General features: G+C 41.0%; 1 protein-coding gene across 8 annotated transcripts in view; it reads left to right on the plus strand.

Annotated features, from left to right (window-relative positions):
• phf14 (PHD finger protein 14) overlaps positions 1 to 24,906 on the plus strand; it is a 73,523-nt gene that overhangs the window by 3,033 nt on the left and 45,584 nt on the right. For 6 of the 8 annotated variants that reach the window (XR_004786804.2, XM_035620640.2, XM_035620637.2 and 3 more), the window contains exons 3-13: positions 1,805 to 2,553; positions 3,259 to 3,391; positions 8,232 to 8,391; positions 9,378 to 9,489; positions 11,729 to 11,866; positions 12,316 to 12,462; positions 13,783 to 13,878; positions 14,335 to 14,605; positions 15,189 to 15,295; positions 17,511 to 17,606; positions 23,367 to 23,473. Coding sequence is in view for 7 of the 8 variants with exons in the window: in XM_035620640.2 (XP_035476533.2) it covers positions 1,805 to 2,553; positions 3,259 to 3,391; positions 8,232 to 8,391; positions 9,378 to 9,489; positions 11,729 to 11,866; positions 12,316 to 12,462; positions 13,783 to 13,878; positions 14,335 to 14,605; positions 15,189 to 15,295; positions 17,511 to 17,606; positions 23,367 to 23,473 (2,116 nt within the window). In the remaining variant the exon portion in view is untranslated. Of the gene's footprint in view, positions 1 to 1,804; positions 2,554 to 3,258; positions 3,392 to 8,231; positions 8,392 to 9,377; positions 9,490 to 11,728; positions 11,867 to 12,315; positions 12,463 to 13,782; positions 13,879 to 14,334; positions 14,606 to 15,188; positions 15,296 to 17,510; positions 17,607 to 23,366; positions 23,474 to 24,103; positions 24,901 to 24,906 lie in introns of those variants that run through there. The other 2 variants (XM_035620643.2, XM_035620639.2) reach the window with 2 other exon arrangements.

The following is a 24,906-nucleotide window of genomic DNA, read 5'->3' on the forward strand; positions in this document are numbered from 1 at the left end:
GAGTTCAGCTCACCTGCACCTACAGCATCTGCTCCTCACTAAACTCCTATATCAGCACGACATTTGTCTTGCATTTTATTGCTTTTATGCATCATCTGTGGTGTGAAAAACCGCACAGTCAGATACAGGAAGAGTGTGAGTGCTTGTCTTCGCTCAATTATAAAATCCCAGTGCTTCGTGCAGCATGTCTCCTGCTGGGCTGCTGACAACGCTGTCAGCCAGACACTCTGTCACACTGGAAGGCAGTGTGGGAGGTTGTACTCGTGTCTGGTTCAAAAGTTGTTTTGCTGACTTCATTGAAAGTCAGCACAGGAGCAGTTGCCACTAGACACAAGCTGCCCTGCCGTTTGGTGTCCGGTGTCATGCTGCCCTCCTTTTACATCACCCGTCTAAACTAACAGTGGCAAGAAAAAAGGTAGTGAACCTGTTTTTTTGCATTAATCAATTATAAAATGTGATCTGAGCTTCAGCTGTACAAGTATAAACAAACTCAACGTGATTAAGCTGATAAAACACAAAAAGTGATAATATTTCATATCTGTATTGAACACACTCATCAAGCATTCACAGTGTTGGTGAACGAGTAAGTGAACTCTTGGATTTAATGACTGCTACAACTTCCATTGGCAGCAATATCCTCAAATTAGCATTTTCTGTAGCTGCAGATCAGACCTGCACAGCAATCAGGAGGGGTTTTGCTCAGTACCTCTGCCATATTCTTAGGATGTGTGGTGTGAACAGCTTTTTGAGCTCATTCCACAGCATGTTTCCACAAACATCTCTAGCCGGAACAAACACGTTCAAACTGGTTTCAATGACTGGACTCCAGGTTTGCCGACTCCTGACTCCACCTGGCTTTTGTTGAAGTCATTAGCCGAGAGGTCCACTTACTTTTTTCCACCAGCAGCATGAATGTTTAATGTGTGTGTTCAATAAAGTGATTGTTTGTGTGTTGTTAGCTTGAGAACATTGTGCTCGTCTGTATTTGTAACTTAGATGAAGATTAAATCACTGTTGGCAGAAGGATTGGACATGGGCCAAGAATTAACAACAGATTTAAGACCAGATCCAGGGATTCCTTTTTTTTTGTCACTTTCTTTCTGTTGCGAGATGGGGCGTTTTTACATTTTCTCCGTTTTCCTAGTGAAATAATGTATGGATGGGAGGACTGATGCTGTGCAATTTGGTGTGGCTTGATTGAATTTAAGAGGACTGTTGGCCCTTGGTGGAGGAGTCCTCTCTATGCCATTGTAGTTTTGCTGTTGTTTGGTTTGTAACGTTTACAGCCTGAACTGATGTTGCTTCTGGGTTGTTCTATTTACAGTAATAACGCAGCTAAAAAGAGTGGTTGGGGGTCGAGCTCTTTTTGACTTTGAATCATTCCGAGAGGTTTCTATTGGACACTTACCTTGTGACCACTGCTCTCTGGTAGCATTTTGAAGATAGCCCAGAGAAAAAGATCCTCATTGTGACACTGAAACAAATGTTTGAGAGAAAAACATGTTCGAAAAACATGTACCACACTGTTAGACTTTAAATTTAGAACAAACTCCTTTAAGTGCCTGCCCAACCGATATTAGTCTTTACAAACTATTCACACTCCCTGTAGTGCACCAGTTTTGGGGGCCACTGTCATGACGGAAGGGAGATGAAATTGAAATGGTTAAATTGGTTTAATTACACTTACTGTAAACACACCTGCCAACATGAAGTCCAAGCAGAGGCTGGAGCACCAACCAAGGGTTTGAGAAGGATGCTGTTGTCACCCTTTATATTAATTTGTCATTGTGTTGTGTGCTGATAGGATCAGACGGCACAGGCAATGGCAGTGATGAAGAAGGGTCTAAAGCGAGTGCTGCAGGTTCAGAAAGTGACTCGGACAAAGCTGCCTCTGCAGATGGCGGTGTAGGCGAGGAGGAGGCCAAAGACCCGACTGCTGACGACAACTTAACAGAAGATGAAGAGAAGACCAAACAGCAGCCTTCGTCAGACAGCCCGACCAAAGACCCTGATGTCACGCCGCTTAAAAGCCGACGCAAGAGCAGGAAAACATCAGAGCCTGAGCCCACTCCAGCAGCCGATTCCGCCTCGACTTCCGGGTCTGGCGGCGTGAATGCTGACGAGAGTCAGGCCGAGCCCAAGAAATGGAATTTCCGAAGGAACCGTCCCTTGCTGGACTTCACCACTATGGAGGAGCTGAACGAGATGGATGACTACGACAGCGAGGACGACAATGACTGGAGACCCACAGCAGGGAAGAAGAAAGGCAAGGCAGCTACCCAAAAAGGAGGCACTGAGGAAGAGGGTGGTGGCAGCGCCAGTGAGGACGACGACGACGACAATGATGATGACGATGAAGACGAGGACGACGATGACGACGATGATGATGGGGACGATGACAAGGAAGATGGCGATGACAACAACAACAACAACAACAACAGTAGCAGTGATACTGACAAAGAGGTGAAGAAGCCCATGAAGAAGGCGAAGAACACCAGTGCGTTTGATGAAGAACTTACCAACGACAGCATGTCGCAGGGAAAGGGCAATGAGGTGAGAACAACTCCAGTCTCATGAGGACACATAAAGTAAGACCTGGGTAAGCCAGTATTTACTTCAATGCAGAATTAATACTGCGCGGTTTACTGTTTTTATACTAACAATGGGTCAAAATGACTATGTTTAATATGGTAGGTGTCATCTCTGGATTCTCTGCTCAAAGAGAAGCTCTTTTAGAATCTTTTAGCTCATTGTTATGAGTTGGAAACTCCCTCTCACTTACATATTTTCCAGCAGGGGAAACAAGCTACTGTCATAAACCACTGTCCACTACTTTCATGACATTTAGCTACTAGATGGTGAACCTACTGGAAGATTTAGTAGCTAAGGAACCAGATATTTTGCTTGGGAGATGGAGGAGACCAAACCAAAACTCTCAAAAGGAGAGTAGCCTCAACCATGTTGTTAATGAACAGTGCTTCCCCTCCCTCAACATCCACAGCTGAAGTGTCCTTGAGCAAGGCACCTCACTAGGGATGTGTACCGACACCCAGTATCAAACGAGCCCAGCAGCTAAATTATTAAAGACAACCATCTAAACCTTTTATTTTCTACTTATTTAGACATATTTACAGCACAGTGTTCATGAGCCTCGTCTGTAGTATTTACTGTGCACTGTATGCCATTTACTGGTCAGATTAGAGAAATGTTTTTTTTTATAAGTAGCTTTACTGTGTCTCTGCTTATCGGATTCCCCAGGATGCCTTGCTGGACCGGTCCCAGACCTGGAGCACCCAGCACATCCTCATCTGCTGCGTCTGTCTGGGAGACAACAGTGAGGATGCAGACGAGATCATCCAGTGCGACAACTGTGGGGTCACTGTGCATGAAGGTAAGCTGCAGAGCTAGTCCAAAGTGTGTCAGCATATGCATGTGAAGTTTGTTTGTCAGATATCTGTCAAATTTATAGACTGAATACTGAATAGACTGTATGTGCTGTCAGTCTCCTGCCACTACAAGTGTTTTTAGTTTAGGGCATCGCTATTCATACCTGACCGATATGAATGTTGGGGGCTGATGCTGATACCGTTTTTAGAGAGTAAAACATGTTTAATTATATGGATCCAAATCATATGTGGATCCATATGATCCAAGGCAAACAACAGCAGCAACAATCGATGTCGTTGTTACGACATCGACTTCCTTCCATTGTTGACAGCCTAACACAAACCTTAATCTTAACTCAAACCAATTCATGCATAAAACTAACCTCAATTCACGTCTTAACCAGCACGTTAAAGATTATGTTATGGCTCATTAGAACCAGGCTTTGGTCCCCATGAGGACGACTGGTTCCGACAAGGTTGGTGTTTATACTAACATTGACACACACACACACACACACACACACACACACACACACACACACACACAGCAGCACAGCAGTGAAGGGCGGGAACTGTCTTAATCACCAATTCTCCGTTGGCAGACAGGAGATATTAGGAGCAGGTCTTAAATCTATCTTGTTCGTTTGGTTGGTTGATATTTTCTTCCTCTGAGACATGTTTAATCTCCCTGAAAAGACACAGAAGGCAGACTAAGTGGTTTGCAGCCGAGGCGAGAGAGAGAGAGAGAGAGAGAGAGAGAGAGAGAGAGAGAGAGAGAGAGAGAGAGAGAGAGAGAGAGAGAGAGAGAGAGAGAGAGAGAGAGAGAGAGAGAGAGAGAGAGAGAGAGAGAGAGAGAGAGAGAGAGAGAGAGAGAGAGAGAGAGAGAGAGAGAGAGAGATTTTTTTTGATTTTGAAAACACAATGTTTATTAAGATTCACCAGAGAACATCACGGTCCTCTACAAATGAAATGAAAAAAAACACAACAAAATAACTGAAAAACAGAATAAATCAGGTCATAAAAACAGAGTGAACACACAGCCGTGGTGAAACACCACGGGTTTAAAAACTCTTGTATGTCGTTCATCAGAGAGTGGAACCTGAAATCCACTCACATTCTGGCTCTCACCAGAGACACGTACATGTGTGTCAGCTCATGTCCGGACACATTTCCTATCTTGTCTTTCCTGCTTTTATAAATCGACAATTTGGCCTGACCAATCACAAAATCCAGCAACTGCCCGAGAGAGAGAGGGAGATTTTTTTTTTTTGATTTTTGAAAACAACTTTTATTAAAAAAATTGCCAGAAACATCAGGGTTGTTTTACAAATGCACTAAAAATAAAAACCAAAAGAGAGAGAGAGAGAGAGAGACGTGAATGCTTTTTCCGGGACAGGAAAACATTGAACTAACTTTTAGCTTTGTTAACTTTATTATCTATTTAAATCTCCCGACTGGATTATTTCTCAATAATATCAATCATAATCGGCAAAAATTCCATTGCTGCAGACGTAAATAGGATGCAAAACAAACCGTCTATATTTGTGTAAATAACTAGGAACGATGTGATGATGATAAAATTACATTGTATTGTGCTTTAAGTCACTGTAGTTGTTGCCGACATAAACATAAACAGGATGTTGTGTATACCCCTAGACAATAATTTGATTTCTTCTTCCAAGGAGATTATGTTTTCACCCATTTCTGTTTGTCTGTTGGTTGCACACAGTTTTACTATGATGTAACAGCGCAGTTAAATATTTTTTGTATCATCATGAAACTTGTTAATTTGCATTGCTCTGATTTAAATACTTAAGACCAACTAGCGATTTACTGAAAAATGCAGCTCTTCAAAATGTGCCCTGTTATTATATTTTAGTGCAGCGTCTGATGTAATTGACCATTACGTTCTGATTGACAGTCTGAGTCATTGGGTTAGAATCTCTCAAATCCTGTTCCGGAAAAGAAACTGTTCTGTCTTTTAAGACAATCTTCTCTCTATATTGGACTTAAATACATTTTGATTGCATCAAGGGTCCTGTTCTATCATTTATATACTACAGTATATGCTTCCACTGGGCAGTGTAACTGTACCCACTGCATTGGCTTCTCGTTTTAAATTTATGCTGGTGACATGCAGCTGTACCTTAACTGGTCGCTGCACTGTATGGGACTGTCAAACCAATGTTAAATAAGTTTTCTTCATCACAGATGTCTTGTTCAAGGTTAAGATGAGTGCAAACGAAGAAGGACTTTGAGGTAGGGATGAGAGATGAGCTGTCGGTAACTGGAGTCAGTCTTGATGCTTGACTTCGCTGCTTCTCTTTGTTCTTGTGTTCGCACCGCTTTCCGTACACCATCACTCCTTCCCAGACAAGAAGAGAGGCTGACATGAAAGGTAGCCACACAGGACCTGGGTGAGAGATCAAAAGATGGAGTGTGCGGGTGTCCATAAAGGAAGCATCTACACAGAGCACATGGAGGAGTCCTGTTCTTACTGGCCTTTCTAACAATTATCAGACGCTTGCCAGTCATACAGGCAGACATCATTACCATAACGCAGGTTCTCGTTTTTAAATGCCAAAGAAGGCCCTCTGTCTCTGATATCCATGTGTTAAGCTCTGCTGTATTTTCTTTGTTCAGTCGTCTCTAAATCCAGGTTGTCTATCTTGTCATTAGAGGACAACAGATTTCGCTTATCAGTGATAGGTTGCTGTAGAAAAATATGAATGTTAATATTAAATCACTGATATCCTTTTCTTCTCCAGAGATGTGAAAATAGTGCTGAATTTTATACTCAAATGGGAGTGACATGAACTTTAATGCATCGTAATTTAATGAATTTTCCCAAATGTGCTCAACTCACTTATGTTTGCACTTTATTTGTTCAACTTATTACGAGGAAAAAGACGCCAAACTCTTTCAGGACAGAAGAAAAATATCTCGGTATGACTGAACCATCCAAAATTTGCTCCGCATGTCTATTTATTTTCCAGATGCACAAAAATGAATGCAAGATTGTATTTGCAGAAAAAAAGATCAATAACAGTTACTGATTTATAGGACCACTAATACCTCTATTGTTCAGGAATGTTACCGTTATTCAATGTCTTCATTCACACATGCTTCCATATTTTTACTTCTGGATGCATCCCCCCCAATTTTTTTAAGGCAAGCTAACATTTCCTTCTACTAAATCTCAATGCAGTTAATGCAGTTAAAAGAACTTCTCTTGGTTCAGTTGACTCTACCTTACCCCTTCTTTTTTTCTGCCAAGCTTGTCATTTCTGACAAGGATAATCTTTCCTTGAGGGATTATGAAGCTATCCTGTAGTCATCACTTTTTGTCAGCTTAGCTCATATTAGCCAGCAACCCGTGGCTTAATGGTCTGAGCTTTGTATCTCAGTTCAAAAGGAACATCGGAGATTTGTGCCATGGTTCAGCCCTAAGTCAGTTAAGCCAGCATGGTGGTCATTCACAACCCCCCAGTTGTCCCAAGTCCAATCAGTAAAGATGAAGCACCCAACTGTTGCCAAAGGTATTCCAGTAATACGTATGTGCTATATTGGGCCTAGCACCGTGCTCCTACCACACATTGGTGAGAGAAATTGAGTTAGAAATGGTCAGTAGTTATTTCCACATCTTGTAGTTAGATTCTTAGTAGATCTTCTGTTTTGAAGGTCAAGACAGAATCCAGCTGTGACTTAATTTAACAGCCGAGTAATCAGAAGCTTGATTGATTTATCCCTTTGAGCTCATTTCAAGAAGAAACCAGAAACCTGTTATAACTGAAAACTAACCTGCCCCCCCTCCCCCAGCCTCTGAAGAGTTCAAAATTTGTGATTCACTATGACATTCGGCAAGAGTTCTCTCAATCAGAAAAGGACATTCACCCACCAAACAAAGCTAGAGCTAAATAAACAGCTCCGTCTGCCCCAATGTTTTCTTTCGATTTACTGCCCAACTCCCCAGTGTGGCACATAGTGATGGGCATGCAGAGCACTGAGCGCTTGATTGGTGAGTCTTTCCCATTGCTTAAAAAGCCTGGAGGCTGGATGACTGAATTAGGAGTTAGAATGTTATCTCCCCAACGGAGGCAGAGCACAGATTGCTGCTCATTGGTAGGGAAGACGTGTTTGCTCGGTGTAATAGCTGCTATAGAAACCACATCAGCCTATAATTGTTTATGCAACCTCAGAAAATTAAGAGGATAACAATAAAATGCGTTCGCTTGGCTTCTCCTTGTTTCTCTAAGGCTACATTTTGTATCAGATGTTCATTTTGTGGGGCAGTGTCACAGGAGTTTGACAGCTCTGGACCAGACAGCAGTCAGATCTGTTTTTAATAGAGTGAAGGACAGAGAGAGGCCGAGATCTCAAAAAATTAAAATGGCCAAACACAAGGTGAAATGTTCCGTGTACAGCAAACAATATTGATGCTGCTTTTAAGGGTGCACATTTGTGTCTGTTGAAAACATGTTATAAAGCACTGGTGGCCGCAAGTCTATCTGTATAGCTCAGCTGGCCTGCACATGAAAATGAACTTTTCATGTGCCTAGCCATAGCCATAGTTTATCTCTCCCCCCCACACACACACACCTTAAGGGGGAAAGTGTTTTCACCTTATTTTGTACATAGGTTTCATTGTTCTGTGCCTTCAAATCAGCCATTGAAACAATCAACAACTCATTGGCCTATATTTCTTCTGCCTCTTGGAGAGTAGTGACAAACTGTAATGTTCACATTGCTGCTCATATGGGAAATAGGATGACTGATGTTATCTTTTTAATGAGCAATGCAATTGACATTTGCCATACCGGCAACCACTTTTTTGTGTTTTTCCAGGGTGTTACGGTGTAGACGGCGAAAGTGACTCGATCATGAGCTCAGCCTCGGAAAATTCGACAGAGCCTTGGTTCTGTGACGCCTGTAAGAACGGTGTGACTCCGAGCTGTGAGCTGTGCCCTAACCAGGATGGCATCTTTAAAGAGACGGACGCTGGCAGGTGGGATACAGCAGCACACTGACCCCAGTGGTCAGTTGCCAATTATGAGGCCAGCACGTGGAACGTGTTGAGAAACAAATATCATCTAATGGCCTTAACTGTTTGAAATGCTGCAGGCAGCTAAACGCTATCTAAATTGTACATATATTCAGTGCTTGGGAGAAAAGGAAGTTGGAGAGAGAAAGAACTGGCAGAGGATTGAGAGAAGGGGATGGAGGGAGAAGAAGAGATAGAGGAAGAAAAGGAGTGAGAGAAAAGAGTGTGTTATGTGAAGCGTGGAGACTTCAGCCACGTTATCGCTGATAGTGCTCCTCAGCCAGGCTGCACCCGAATTTACTACTTCACTAGAGCATGAAAAACACAGCAAATTAAACTGTGAAGCGGTTGCTTGCCAGAGATGGATATCTTTATATTGGACTTCGGATTCTCTTCCCTAAAGTCCGCATTTGAAATTGTGTCACAGCAAACTGTAGACAAGAGTCTGGGGCTACATAAATCTATGAATCCATTTCTTTTTGAAGTGTCTGAGCAAGTCACTGCAGCCAATTTCACGTTATTAATGTTTCTTTTGTTTGCATTAATTCACTACATTGAATGCAGAAGTACCCATAGCGATAGATTTTGATCAATTTAAATGGTATTCCTTGAAATCGGCATGCAGAAGCTTATACATATTAATAAATGTCACCTTTTATGTCTTTATTCATGTTTATATTATGAATTTATATTGTGAATATATTTGTATTAATCTTTATTCTTAAAATATAATTTGAGGCTGGTCCTCATTTACAATGATGACTTTAAAGGATTCCAAACAATAAAAGCTCCAAGGTAAAAGAAGACAATCAATTAAGACAAATGTATATAAATACTTTTTGTCTTGAAACATTTTTAGGTCATAATTTTCATTCTGACGGGCTGTAGTTTGATCTGTTCAAAAGAACAGTTTGTCAGTCAATTTTTATTTTCTTCATCTTTGTTTACAGATGGGTGCATGTGGTTTGTGCGCTTTACGTTCCTGGAGTAGCATTTGGAGACATCGATAAACTACGACCAGTGACGCTGACAGAAATGAATTATTCAAAATACGGGGCCAAGGCAAGTACTCTTTTTACATACGGATGCATAGCTTTAGGTTTGTTTTATTAACATGTCCTACAAAAGCCAGTTTTAGATGTCCTTTTGGGTTAATGCATCCTTTTCTTCACATCAAAATACACTCACTGAGCACTTAATTAGAAACGCTACACTAATCTGGGGTGGAGGCTCCCTTTGCTTTCAAAACAGCCTCAATTCTTATTGTCATCGATTCCACAAAGTGTTGGAAACTTTCCATGTTGACATGACCACGCCTCAAAGATCTTCTATGGCTGGTCTCCTACTAGCCATTAGAAGATGGTAAACTCCAGCCATGAAGGGATGACCATAGTCAGCAACCATACTCAGATAGACTGTGGTATTAAACTATTACAAAACTGGTAATAAAAGGCACCCCAAAATCACAGCAGAATTGGTTTAGCATTCCCATCATCAGTAACATGATCCAACAGAGTGTGAAACATGTATCAAACAAAGAGGGATATTTGTTAATCACATCAACCAATTCACTTTGCCTGGACGCAGGCAAATGCCACACCGACGCATCCAAATTACACAGAGCTTTATAATTGTTAAGCTGACCACACACAGGATCATCCAAACTCTGGGCATCCCCTCCACCGCGCTCTGCCACAGCATGTGTGTCAAGTCACCCAACTTGACCCCCACAAAAAAGCAGGACTGCTGGAAACTTACTGTAACCCCCTACACTAATCTTGGTACCCTCAGACAAGTACTACATTTTCCACAAATTTACTTGACACCTCTGAGTTACTTTTCTGCAGTCAGCAGTTGCAATGACATAGTTTTCCTCGTACAGTTTTTTAACGATACAGTAAGGACCCATAAATTTAGCATGGAATGGATAGCCCACAACAGGGAATGAAAGCCAAAATCTGATATCCAGGGCTAAGCCCACAAAACTGTCCTCTGTGGTCATGAGGTTATCTTAAAAAATATCTTTGACAGTGCAGTTGTAAATTTTGTTCTAACTCAACTGCTGCATAAAGACACTTCCTTAACCACATGTGGCTCAGCCTTTTTCCAGTCTGTTTCCTGTCTACCAACATGTGATTGTTTGTGTTTCCTCTATCACACACAACATGTATCATTGCAAACTTTTGTCCAAGTCTTCGTCCATCACCCGCAATTTACCCGGAACCTAGATTTGATTTAGGTGTGATCTGAAATGTAATTAAAATCTTTCAATGTCTTGTCCCATTTTGTCCCTTTCAGTTTCATGTTCTTTTCTAAACCTTTCCAAAGCAATCAGCTTACCTTTCTCACTCTCCAACTGCAACAAAAGCAAACACAGCTGCTGCCCAAGGAGTCCCAACTGGACCCAAACCTGAGCTTTCCTCCCCAATTAAAACGGTTTTAATCACCAACCATTACTATAACAGCCTTAATGTCTGCATTATCAGCCACATCAACCCCATAATGTTCAGCAAATTCCAACAGTTGTTCTTGGGTGCATTTATCTAACAACCCCCATGATGGAGCATCAAAAAAAAAAGAATCTGACATTGAGGCAACATCAACAGATGGTTTGCACAAAGGAACCGCACAGCGTTAACTGCACTGGCAAACAGTGGACTCAAAACAATGTGCAGTGCTAAACACCCCAATCGCCCGAAAGGCAAAACTATCCCTGCAGAGTTTTCCTACTAACTGCCTAACCAAATCTGATTAACTGGACCCTAGTCTTCATCGGGCTTGTGGCGGGCTTTACGGTTTGTAAACCAAAAGGTTTGATTGGTGATCTGCTAGTAGAGAAACCCCACAGAGTCCCATATACATGCTCCTGTGAAATGTTATCTGATGACATCTGAGACTTGCTTCATCACCACAAAACTACCAGAAAGAGAAAATAATATAATAAAAAACACTCAGGCAAAACAAAGGGGAAACGCCATTAAAGCCTAACAGGGACAACTTTCAATTCTGGGCCCAGAGGTGGCAACACTCACCTACTCTTAGGACTCCAACAAATAACCTACCAAGGAGAGCAAAAACACCGCAGCCAGCCACCAGTGATCCCAATGATTTGGCTGCCATGTCGTCCAACTTTTTTGAATGTCAATTAAAAATACTTTAACTCTCACGGAGAACCGAATCTTTTAACATTTTATCCATCCAGGTGTCCTACTTACACATTGTCATCTTTTCAAGTTTCAACTTCACCTTGTTGCAGCTATAACTTGAAGTCTCCTTGTTGTTCTCTGTTGTTCTCATGCAGGAGTGCAGTTTCTGTGATGATGCCTGTTTTGCCAGGACTGGTGTGTGCATCAGCTGTGATGCAGGAATGTGTCGGTCTTACTTCCATGTGACCTGTGCACAGAGAGAGGGTCTCCTGTCTGAGGCAGCAGCTGAGGAGGTAAGGGGGGGGACAACCTGGATATTCAACACTCCACGGCAGATTATCACTTATCACAGTGAGAGGTAAATTCATTGTTAGGTGCTATTCTGCTAGCCAGCTGTCAAAATGACAAACTGAATGTGTTCCTCTCACATAAGACATCCAAGGTGAAGTACCACTCAAAATTAGTTGTTAGGCTTTTTAGCAAAAAGGGACATTGTTAGATTTACAAATAGAAGGTCAAATCTACAAGATATTTTCCCTAACTTAACAAATTTTCCGTTAATTTAACAGTTTAAAATGTTGATAACATCCACTGAAACATGTCAGGCTTAAAAGATTCCAAGAAGACAAAAACTGGTTCTGCTTTTGTTTTTAAGACAGTGAGAAATCAAGTAGGCTCAAATGTGAAAGGCCAATATAGTAAATATAGTAAAAGTTTTTATATACCTTTTCTGCTTCCACAGGATATTGCAGATCCATTTTTTGCGTACTGCAAACAGCATGCAGACCGCTTTGACAGGAAGTGGAAAAGGAAGAATTATCTGGCTTTGCAGTCCTACTGTAAGGTCTCTCTGCAGGAGAGAGAGAAACAGCTTACTCCTGAAGCTCAGGTAAGGTTCATTCATTCATATCTGCTGCGACAGCCAAAGCCCAGAACAACTTTTTAAATGTGCACTTGAGTTTGTAGCTCAAGCCCTTTGCCCAAAGCTTGGGCGTTTTTTGCTACATGGTACTTGTTCAGTGGAGGAATGGAGATTAGGCCTAGGATTGGGTTTGTAATTTATGTTTCCCAGTCCCAGTTAGATTTATGGAAAACCCTAAGACAGTATCACTCTTAACACACAACTAACACAAAACAAATACACAAAAGGAAAGGGGGAATAAAAATATGGAAATGACTGAGGCTCTGGTGAGAGAATAAATTAATAGTAGATTTTCAGAACTGCTTTTGAAATGGAATTCAGGACCTTAAGATGGTCAATTGCCAAGAATTGTTGATTAAAGTTATCAAAAATAGATACAACCGGGTTGAAGTAAATTGACTGGGGGATTTTGTTGAATACTTTCTTGCACCATGAGGAGTTGCCGTCTTTTGTTTTAAAGTTGGATCCAACTAAATGAACTCCTGATGAATTTGTGATGGACCGTTCATAACGACTGGAATATGAAGCTGGAGTGAGTCGGGAAAATATATCCTTGAGACGTGACTACAACTTGACTGGTTCCCCTGCAGCAAATTTAATTAATTGGACAGTTTTTTAGATAGGCACACACCTGCGAATATACATAACATTGTATAATTCACACATCAGGACAAACTCAAGCAACATAGTCTGTCTGTGGACCTCTGTGATAAAACTGTACTCGTATCAAACCATTTCTAAAGCTCTTGAGGGTTCCAAGGAGCACTGGGATCTAAGTCATTCTGAAAATAGAAGAAGTTTGGAACCAGCACAACTCTTCCTAGAGTTGGCTGACCAACCAGACTTTGTAACTCAGCAAGAAGGGCCAAAATGGTCATCTCCAAAAACCTGTCAATATTCAAGTTTTGTTCCATCCAGACATTTGGGCTTCTCTTTTGGGCACACATCTCTGCTTCAGCCTTGCAAACTGTTGTCTAGTTACTGTACAACGCACCAAAAATAGATCATTACAGCAGATCACAAACTGCTGTAAGACACATATTCTGAATAATATTGGCATATCCCACATGACTCAATTGGATAAGGCTCATTTCCGAATAAGGCCAAATTCAGAATGTCCAAATGTAATATGCTGTTTACACGACCCATATCAAATTCTGAATATTGTCCTATTTGGAATATTAATGCAATATCGTAAATTGACTGTGTTTACGTAGGGCGTTTCCAGTTCACACACACATTCATACAGCGCTGCTATTAACTGCACTGTCTCTGTCACATTCATAGACCTTTGGAAGAGCCGTCCGAGGCAATTTAGGGTTAAGTGTCTTGCCTAAGGACACTACAGCATGCGGACTTGGGGGAGCGGGGATCGAACCGCCGGTTAGTGCATGACTAACAGCTGCCCAATATCAGTGTGTGTGTAACAGACTGACTGTTTCAGTATAAAAACCTGTATGAAAGCTGTTTCACTTCTCATGTGTTGACACGACACCAGCCTTCGATTTGTTTGTAGAGAACCTGACTGAGTGACTGAGTCTATAAAGTCTGAGTGACGGTGCGCCGATGTCACTCACCACAAACATGTGCCAGAGTGTCAGTCACACCTGAAATCAAAATGTTCTAGTAACACAAAATCCTGTATAAGCAATATGAGCAGGGGTGATTCAACTTCCGAAGTCAAAATAATTATAGATATACTTTACATATTAGGATATTGTATCACAACCACCTTTGGTCAGGAAACATACTTTTAAGAAACACTGTTTTAGTCAATGGTCTTCTTCCAGATTTGTAGTAACTTACAATGTTGGACTTTGTGTGTGTCCCCCCCTTCAGGCCCGAATCACCACCCGCCTGCAGCAGTACAGGGCAAAGGCAGAGTTGTCCAGGAACACCCGGCCTCAGGCGTGGGTGCCCCGGGAAAAGCTGCCACGCCCTCTGACTTCTAGTGCCTCAGCCATCAGGAAGCTGATGAGGAAGGCGGAGCTGATGGGCATCAGCACTGACATCTTCCCCGTGGACACGTCCGACACTAACGCCAGCATGGATGGACGCAGGAAACACAAGCAGCCTGCTCTCACCGCAGACTTTGTCAATTACTACCTGGGTGAGGAAACTCATTTCCTTGCTAATCTCGATGTGTCAGTTATTCTTGTGTAACATGGGTTACACTTTGCTCGCCGTGAATGAATCATAATTGATGCTTTAGATGTCTACAACTAAACAAGAATGAATTAAAGGAGACATATAATGCTCATATTGAGGTTCATAATTTTGATTTGGCTTATTATTTAAAAAGGAAATGATTTCACCTGAAGCAGTTTTTCCCCTTTTCCTTCTTCCTCCGTTGTCCTTCAGAGCTGCCTGAGGAAAAGCTGAAAAACATGATGCTCATATGTCTGTTCTCTAAGAGCCTCTCATATTTTTGGCTTCTGCTCCATTCTATTTACAGATATGTCTCTAAACCATCAATACATTATTTTATTTTTTTATATTGTATTAAGGCATTTTCTGCCCCATAAAGTGATTATGTTGCCAAATGTGGAGCAGACGCCATGGCAGTAACCTTGAGAGCATACTACATTAGCCTGCAGCAGAGGGCCTCTCTGCCATCAGTACACTCTCTCGTGTGCTCTTTTTTGGATATAGATTGCGATCGTGCTATTGATTTTTGTCCCATTGATATTCAGAGCGGAACATGCGAATGATCCAGATCCAGGACAACATCTCCGAACAGAAGAACTTGAAAGACAAGCTGGAGAGCGAGCAAGAAAAACTGCATGTGGAGTACAACAAGGTGAGAAGCAGAATCCGTCTTCGCCCGGTTCATAAAGTGTACTAAGTGCATTAGTAAGAAAAGAAGGGAAAAAAAACTCTCTTTTGGAAAATTGAAATGAACGATGTTTCTATTAATATTATTATTACTGTAGGCAGCATTTCAAACACACATAATTAAACATACAGCTATATGAACAAATAATTATCCCTTGAGAGGACAACACCTGGTGAAGCTTTGTCATTTGTGTTTTGTTACAGTATGTTACAACCTGTGTCAAATTACCATATTGATTAATTGTGATTCAGGCGTGTTTATTTCAGCCCCTGTACTTTAAGGGGGGGGGTATAATGTTATTTATTTAAAATTGAATCAAAGCAAGTTCACAAATTATAAATATTTCAGGAGAAAACTTAATTCTGACGATGGCTATGCTAACAACTCAAGGCAAGTCTCAAGAATGCTCTCAACAGTGTTCTTTTATGCACAATGCACAATGCTCAACTCAGCTTGTGCTACAGTTTCACCACGCTATTATTGCCTTACTCTGTCACATGATGAAACTCGTGTGAATCATGAGCCCGCCTCTCTCTCGTCGCTTTTCAAACACGACCTCTGTGAAAAGGCTACCGCTCCATCTGTCAACATGAGTAAGGGAATACGACGGCAGAGTAAAAGTCACGAGTTAATGTTGCGTTCAGTCTTCTGCCTTGCGTGTTAAGCGTTATTAATGGAGTGTGTGTTGCTAATTGCGCTGCTTGAGTTGCTTGTGCATGGCTTTGGGCCTTGGAAATGCCAGTGATGGAATATCATTACGGGTCTAGCTATAACTGATATATTGTAGTGGAGCCCAGCACAAGGTTTACTCGTGACACAAGGCCCAACTCCTGCACATCATATGTAATGTTGACATTAAGCATTTACGCTGACTGCAACATTGGTTCAAAAGTTCACCTTCTACACTGTATGACATTTATAGGGCTTATAAGGTTTTATGGTCACTTATGTTTATACCCAACTGTGACCCTTCCCATTACTGTTGTACCCCTGTGACAGTGAGCCAATTAAATCAAAGCCGGGGGCCAGCTTTTTATTAATCTTACACAAATCCAGGAGGTTCTCTGTTTATGTTTCTCCTCTGCCTGGATGATTAGCAACTCTAGTAAACCTAAGTAAGCTGTAAAGAGCATATTATTTTCCAGTAGTGAAAAACCTCATTTAAAATCACATTGACATCTTTAAAATTTCCCCCAGAAAACCCAGCTCTTCAACCTAACCTTAGTCAACCCTTTGTTGTGTCGTTCACTGCAATTGTCCGCATAACAAAAGAAAGCCCAAGACCACTGTAGACTAAATTAATCTTAATTTTATTGGAAAATGCTTTTTCTTTATTTCTTTTACACAGCTAATAATGTCTGTCCCTCCATCCAATAGCTATATTCTTTTAAGGTTGCTGGGGTGGGCTGGAACCAATCCCTGCTGACACTGGGCAAGAGGCAGTGTACACCCTAGACAGGTTGTTAGTCCATCACAGGGCTGAAACATTGACGCAAACAACCATTCACACCTATGTGTTTGGACTGTGGGAGGAAGTTGCAGGACTTGAGGAAACCCACGGAGACAGAAACTCCATGCCTCCCATCCAGAAATGTAAAAACAAGAATTATGGAGTCATGTGATGAAACTATTTATTTTCAACAACAGCTAATCCACATGTGTCTCACTGGCTTCAGTGCAGGTTACCAGGTGCTGTGGTTGAGCACATGTTTTGGGGTTTTGTCTTCATTCCATTTGTCTACAGGTTACTGACAACATGTAAATTAGTGAGATTAAGAGGTGCTTGTAGCCATGTTTTGAACTTTGAACAGAAACAGGCTAGCTATTGCCGCTGTTTCAAGTCTTTATGCTACACTAGGCTAACAAGGTCTAGACCAGGCTCTCTACTTGACACAAACATGAAACTATGGAAGCCTTAGTACCCGGAGAGAACCCACGCAGACACGGGAAGAAGATGCAAACTCAACACAGAAAGGCCCTGGTTGGTTCGAGCCGGAATTCAAACCAAGAACCTTCTTGCTGTGAGGCGACAGTGCGAACCACTACACCACCGTGCAGCCCTTAAAAGAAATACATTTGAAATTGAGTAGGAATGTACAATACATAAAGTGTATACTTGTGGGCGTGTATGCTAATGGTTCTGTCATTGTCTGATGCTGTCTTTTCTCTCCCACTATAGCTCTGTGAGTCTCTGGAGGAGCTGCTGAATGTGAATGGAGAGCTGCGGGGTGAAGGCCATGCCATGTGGACTCTGCTGGGGGGCATCCTGGGCCAGGTACCACCACAATCTCTGCCTCTTCACATACCATTTTCTCTTCTCTTGTCACAAAATGTTTTATACACAGTATATACACTACACAATAGTAGTTCTTGTTGTGAATGTTTGCGGACTGCTCATGTTCTTTTTTTTGTCGCTATGAAATGTGAGGGAGAGATGTGAAGGTTGCAAGTAATGGCAGACGTGGCCAACAGTGGTCTGATACTGCAGTCAGTAATTACCTAGCTGCCCAGTCCTGCACCGGCCCGATTCTGCATCCCAAAAACTCGTTAACAGAACCAACACGTTATCTGAAATTATCTCTAAATTGAGTCGGAGACCCAACCCAGTAATACAAGTGTAATAACCTGATCTATAACTGTAATGTTAATCTGACACTTTTCCCTCATATCCAAAGTGACTCTGTCAGCAGCATTCTCACCTCATTCACTCACTACCTGCATTTGGTTCATTTTTACCTGCGCCCAAATCTGTGAATGAATATAAACATATTCTTTACCCTCTACAGTCATTTCTGCGGTTTAACTGTCAGGACTCCCCAGATGTCCATAAAAAAAAAAAAATCCTTTTATTTTGCACTAAGTGATTGACCTGTCATTTTCCATGAAGTCAGACCTGACTGTGAAGGTAAAATCTGTCTCCCACTTCTTGTTCCTATGGCAACCAATTACAACGATGTGCCACCGTGGCTTAGGGGTTATTTAATGAATGTGAACTGCAATCTACAGAAATAGACTGACACTTTTAGTTGTTCCAACTGCACACTAATAATCTGCAGTTATTGACAATTATTCATCGGTAACCATTGGTATTTTAAAATATTAAACTACAGAATTAGAAGCAAAATTGCTGTACAACTGAAACCGTTTAAAACAAATACAATTTTTACAGTTAAACTTAAAGAACTTTAAGTCATGAATTTGCTCATTTTACACGAAGTGGATCTCATACAGAAAATATTAACAGAATCAAAACAAAAAGCAGGTTTCTTTAAGGACAACCAGAACCCTTTACAACAGGTATCTAAGCTATTAGCTTCCAGATTAGAAAATGTTCCGCATTCACTGGTAATTGTTTGTTTGTTTGTTTTTTCCTCATTTTTATTATTTATTGTAAATGTAATCCTTTATAATTTTAGCAAGGGCGGAAATGTGAAGTGCAAGGATAGGCTCTTTTCTTAACATTTAGAATAAATTTTTACCTTGAGGTCATGCTGTACAGTTCGAATAAGTAGACAGCTTATTGTCCTTTCGTGAAGTTTAATGTGGCTGTTCCCTGATCTAAAAGGAGAAAGCTGCTCTTCCATAGCAATCGTAAGCAGCATTGTTCATTAAACATACGAGGCAGTGTGACAGGTATAAGGGAGTCAGGGAGAGGTGAGGGAAAGATGAGCTTTGGAGTGTATAGAGTTAGGATTTATTGTTGCTTGTGTTCAGGCAGCTCTGAGGAGAGAGCAGCCCAGGCCGTATCATTACAGTAATATGTATAGAACAGCACTTTCAAACGAAAGCGATCTCTGTCCAGATAAAATGTTACCCCCCTACCAGAAACAAACAGTCTCTGTCCATACTAACACACCTGAAAACATATATCACATATCCATTCACGTACATGAGTCGTTTGCATGCAGGTGTAAACAGGAAGCAGAGTGTCTACTCTGCAGCGGGTTGCTTATTTGCAGAAAATACTCTGGGCGAGGAACAGCAATATTGAAAAGTAAGAGCAGGGTTTTATTATCTTGGAGCGACGGCGAGGGGTAACTGTTTCTGACAGTAAGTGTTAGCAACACTTTGCATTCACCGCAGGTAGTCGGGTCATGACAGATAAGAGAAAAATGCAAGTTTCAAATTAAAACGAGACCAGCAGCAATTCCAAAAGTCTTATTACTTACTTACTTTTTAGTTTTTGAGCTCAACAGCATCTCAAACTCTTTGTGGACGGACTTTGCTCAGTCGTATCACATGACCAACTCATAGGATAAGAACAGAGCTTTATCCATGACCATAAAATTCTAGTGAAAGCTCCAGAAAAAAGCTTAAAGTTATAAAACCACTGTTTCCAAGGTCAAGAATAAATATCCATGCTGAGGAAGTATAATGATGATGCGAATACTATGTTTTAGATAGGGCTGCAGCTAACGATTATTTTCATTATGGATTAATCTGCCGATTATTTTCTCGATTAATCGATTAGTAGTTTGGTCATAGAGAAGCAAAGAAACCAGAAAATACTCACATTGAAGAAGCTGAAATCAGAGAATTTTGACTTTTTCCCCCTAAAAACTCCTTGAACCGATTATCAAAATAGTTGGTGATTACTTGAGTAGTCGATTACTAATCGATTAATTGTTGCAGCTCTAAGTTTAAGAATATATTAAATTGCATCTTATCATATTGTGTATTTACAGATGTTAATGTTTTTCATTGGCAATACTATTCTTGGTGGACATTTTGTTGCCACTTAAACAACAATCCTCACCTCAGACATTAGAGAACACAGCTACCACTGAAATTTTCTATAAAAATCACTCCAGAAAATTGGCATTATATATACTGCCTGAAACAGTGTAACTCCTTTAAAGTCTCATGTACTTAAAGGGAAAAATTCCTAAAAAGCCTCATTAAAAAGTATAAGCGCTGGGAGTATGAGCCGAGTAGATAAATGGTCAGATGATGTTAATATGGCGGCGAGGCTGCAAAATGGACAGGAACGAGAAGGGGACTGGCAGTGAATCTGCAATGACCGCCATAAATCACCTAATTATGAACACGCATGGTTTAAGTAGCAACATCAGTCACCGCACGGCCTGCTTTTGTGCCATCTATCTGCCATATTTTCATCTTCTATTTGTCATCCTGCCTGTGCATTTGCAGAAATTATTGATGTCCCCTACTGGGACTGTCATCCCTCTTCCAGCACACAGTCAGTGTTTTTGTTCCACATGTTCCGAGAAGTTTAGGACTCTTGGCACCCACCATCCCCCATTTGTTAATAATTGCACCATTAAAAAACAATTTGTTTAACTTTATTATAACGCTATTTTATTTAACTATTGCAACAACAGTGCAAAGAGGTTTATGCAGCAATGATGCTGCTGAAGTAAAACTCAGACTGACATGAAATGTGACGTGCATTGTTTAGTGTGTAGTCCTTGAAATATAACTCATGATATACAGTACATCGTCTCTAGAATTGTATGTTGACTTTTTTCTGTCTAGTATTTAATAAGTAAACAAAAATTGCAATAAATCGTGATACTGACTGACACTACTGGTAGAATCGCAATACTTAGAAATAGCAATACATGGCAAATTCAAGTGTTGTGTGTTTTCTGGATCATTTCAACATCAGAAAGCAGTGAGGTATGCCTTTCATAATTTCACATAAATCTTGAAATCTTTGGCCCAAGATTTTCATTTCATTCATAAGAGTAGAACTAACATTTTTAAAAGCTGAAAATGCCACATGCTTTTCTTTATTTCCTTTCTAAATGACAGATGTAATGACAAAAATAATAAGAGACATGTTTATGTGGATTGACTCTTTAGTCATTTTGTTTAATATTTAGTTAAGAGGTTTGGCACTTTGAGCTGTCAGTTGTTTCTGTTGCAAAGAAGATGCTGATGTTTATTGGAAACAGAAAATGGTGCAAATGAAAACAATGTTGCATGATTACCAAAAGAAAAAAATCATTGTGACATCATTATCAGTGAGATGTTCAGTTGAAATTTAAAAAAAATGGACTGTCATTTGAGCAGCTAGCCACTCAGTTGAAACCAAAGACTGAAGTAGGTCAGTCCTGTGGCTGAGACCAAAATGACTGAGACAGGTCTGAGATAACGGAAAAATATTGAGACTAACTCAAGTACAACATTGCTACATTGTTCCTATTATTGCTCTCTGCCACACGTGTCAAGTGGAGGAATTGGAGAGATATTTGAGGAGTAAATGGAGAGATCTTTGTACTCCAGCATTTCCTGTTAGATCCGAGAGTTTCAGGTAGAGGGGACTCTAGGGCTCAAAGACGAAGGAGCCCTCTGTGTAAAGAAGTGTTTCTGAGTTTTATTCTGTGACACAGCTAGATATTCATAATTTTACATTACCGTATATGATGAAAATGCTGTCAGCCACAGAGAGCACCCTGTATGCTCCTGCACTGTGAGGTTTTGATGTTTTTTTCCTGAGACACACAGAATTGTGGCAGCAATCCAGAGAGCCTCAAAGCCCGTCCGTGTACCTGACTGCCTCCACTTACTGTTTACTGTCTAAAATGTACCTTTAAACTTCTTCATCCGTCTGATAACGTATGTTAACAATGTTGAAACTGCTCCATATCAGCAGCAGAGACACTTTCTCGTGGTTGGATGGAGGCAGACTGGCAGTCCTGGTTGGGGAGATAACCCCGGCAGCCCCTTGTGCTTTGGTCACCGTGCCCCCCCCCACCCCCCTTTCCATCTATCAGGTCTCCCTGCGGGGACGCTCCCTCTGTGCTGCAGGCAGAGCGGACATGCTCAGATTAGACGTTCCTCTGGGGGAAAACTTTGTCTGTTTAGTGTCAGACTTGGTCCCTACGAGATAAGTTTTCTAATTAACCTGTGTGGCAGCAATGCACCTGAGATGCACAGAGAATAAACAGGCTATCTGCTAGCTGCTTTTCACCTGCCACATACTACAGGTTCCTCTCTCAACTCTCCTTACAACATTGCTGTAAGGGAACTTTACACATTCACTTTATTTAACAGTCCAAACTCTCAGGTAACAGTATCATCTCTTTTATTTGTTGCATCTTTATAGAGTCATTGACCCCCACTCTGACCTTAGCAACACTACAATTTCAAGTGTCTTTCTGGGTTGTAATTAGTGTAGTGAGACAGAATCACTTAATTATTATATCACTAAATTCAAAGAGGTACTTCAGCCAACTTAAATCAGTATTTTGTCTCTTTCTCATTAGTTGTATTTATCATTCACCATGCCACAGCAAAGGGTCTGAATACGTCTGTAAATGAGAGGTATCAGTTTAAATTTTTTAGATGATTAGGATTAGATGATTTTTTGGGGTTTTATCCGCCTTTAATTTGACAGGACAGCCAGGTGAGAAAGGGGAAAGATAGGGGGTAAAGACATGCAGGAAATCGTCGGATTCGAAGCCTGGACCTCTGCGTCGAGGCATAAACCTCGAAGTATATGTGTGCCTGCACTAGCCACTGAGCCACCCCGGCCAATATCAGTTTTAATTTTCAATACATTTGCAGAATGTTACCACTTTGTCATTGTGGGTTATTGACGTAGACTGACGGTAGAACATTTTCACATTTTAAATGAAATCTACAGTACAACACAACAAAATGTGTAAAAAATGTGGTTCGATTCCTGGCTCAACCCCTCTGCATGTCGAAGTGTCTTTGGCAAGACTCTGAGCCCCTAATTGCCCCTGACGACTGTGCTGGCAGCTTGTGAATGAGATGCTGATAGACAAAGCGCTAGATATAGCAGTGTTTGTATGAATTTATGTGAATGGGTGAATGTGAGTTGTACTGTAAAGCTCTTTGAGTTGTCGATAAGACTAGAAATGTGCTTTGCGCATGTTTCGTTATCTGCCTCACAACAAGAAATTTACTTACATAAGCATATAGCCCAGCTGAACGAATACGATTTTATTCATCCAACCACCAGTGCCTCTTTCTTAAAGACAAGTTAATATTCATGGTTGTTACATGAAAATATTAATGGAACCATTATTTTGTTTTTTGTCAGAAACTGAACACTCCAGCTGTTCTGAAAGCCCCAAAAGAGAGGAAACCCAGTAAGAAGGAGGGAGGAAGCCCAGGGAAGTCCTCCAGCCTGCCAGCAATCCTCTACAGGTGAACACAGCATCCAGAGTCAGAGCAGCATGTGCTAGTGCAAATGCAGGATTAATAGTGATGATTAAATTAGAGATGTTCCAATACCAGCATCGGAAATGCCTCCAATAATGCTGAGTCAGGCATTAGCGAGAAATATACTTTAAGTATATTAGTCACACTCAGATACAACTGAAATTGTCTTTTCCTGGAAATCACTTCTTCTTCTTAGCAGTTATATGGCGTTCATTTTCTCTATGTATCGGTTTTTGGGTTTAACCTGAGCCAGGCCATACAACAGTTATAACAATCATCACTTCCAAACAGAGTAAGTGGCATACAGCTGTTTAACTACTACTACTAATACTAATACTACTTTATATTAATTGAGCATAGCTTTAGTTCAGGCAGGCCATGAGGTCAAGCTCGGCCACGATTCAGTGCATCACCTGAGGGCTCAGCTGATCCTCTTCTATGCATTCAATTGGCAAAGCTCATATTGTGTGCTCTTTTTAAGCTGCTTTAGCCTGCCTACTCTTCCTGCTCTCACTGCAAGCAACTTCGCAACCCGCCTCCACCCCAGCACCTCCTTTTCATGCTATATCTGACCTTTATAATGTCATGTGTTGTCATTCCTGTTCCAATCTTTAGCTGCTGCTCTTGGAGGAGTAGGGAGGTGTGCTCTCCCTGCCTCAGGCTATCCACATATGCACATATCCATGGAAGGGCATGGAGGTCCTAGAACAGAGCCATACCGCCAGGTGTATCTTATTGCAGTTATTGAAATGAATTGATTTTGCCTATCCAATAACGGATTAGCACTTGTTATTGGCTGATAAGCAAAGTCACGGTATCCGAATAGGTATCTGGAAGGGTAAAATGGTATCGGAACATCTATAGTTCAAATGATAAAGTAATGACAGTCAAACCCAAGTGCACGTGTTTAATGTGTTGTTTGCTTGTTGTTAAATATCATCAAATGCCCAGGGCAGAAACGGCCTGCTTCACTGAACATGTCCATCACGGGGCCCTTATTCACCAACCGTTCTGAGGAAGGGATTTCTTCTTCAAACTCTTGAATGCAGTGTACATGAGGATTCTGATCTTCACCAACACAGCCTACACACACTTAAATTACAACAACATTTTATATAATTTATAGTATTTGTTTGCTATCATAATGGTGTTTTAAAATATATAAACATTACACTAACACTTAAGATTCATGGCAGCCGGTAATCAGTGATCGGATCATCCTTTTTACAGGACTAACCTGTTCCTGCACCTTAGGCCTACTCGCACATACAGGTGCATCTCAACAAATTCCATATTTTTTTCTCAGATATACATTTTTTCGACTAAGTGTCTCACCTCATTTTTTTTCCCCATCCTTTTCTTCCACTATAATGAGTGATGATATCAATAAGCAGCATTTCACCTAATATGCACCTGCA

This window comes from Scophthalmus maximus, chromosome 22 (genome assembly GCF_022379125.1).
Source record: "Scophthalmus maximus strain ysfricsl-2021 chromosome 22, ASM2237912v1, whole genome shotgun sequence".
Taxonomy (NCBI): Eukaryota; Metazoa; Chordata; class Actinopteri; order Pleuronectiformes; family Scophthalmidae; genus Scophthalmus; species Scophthalmus maximus.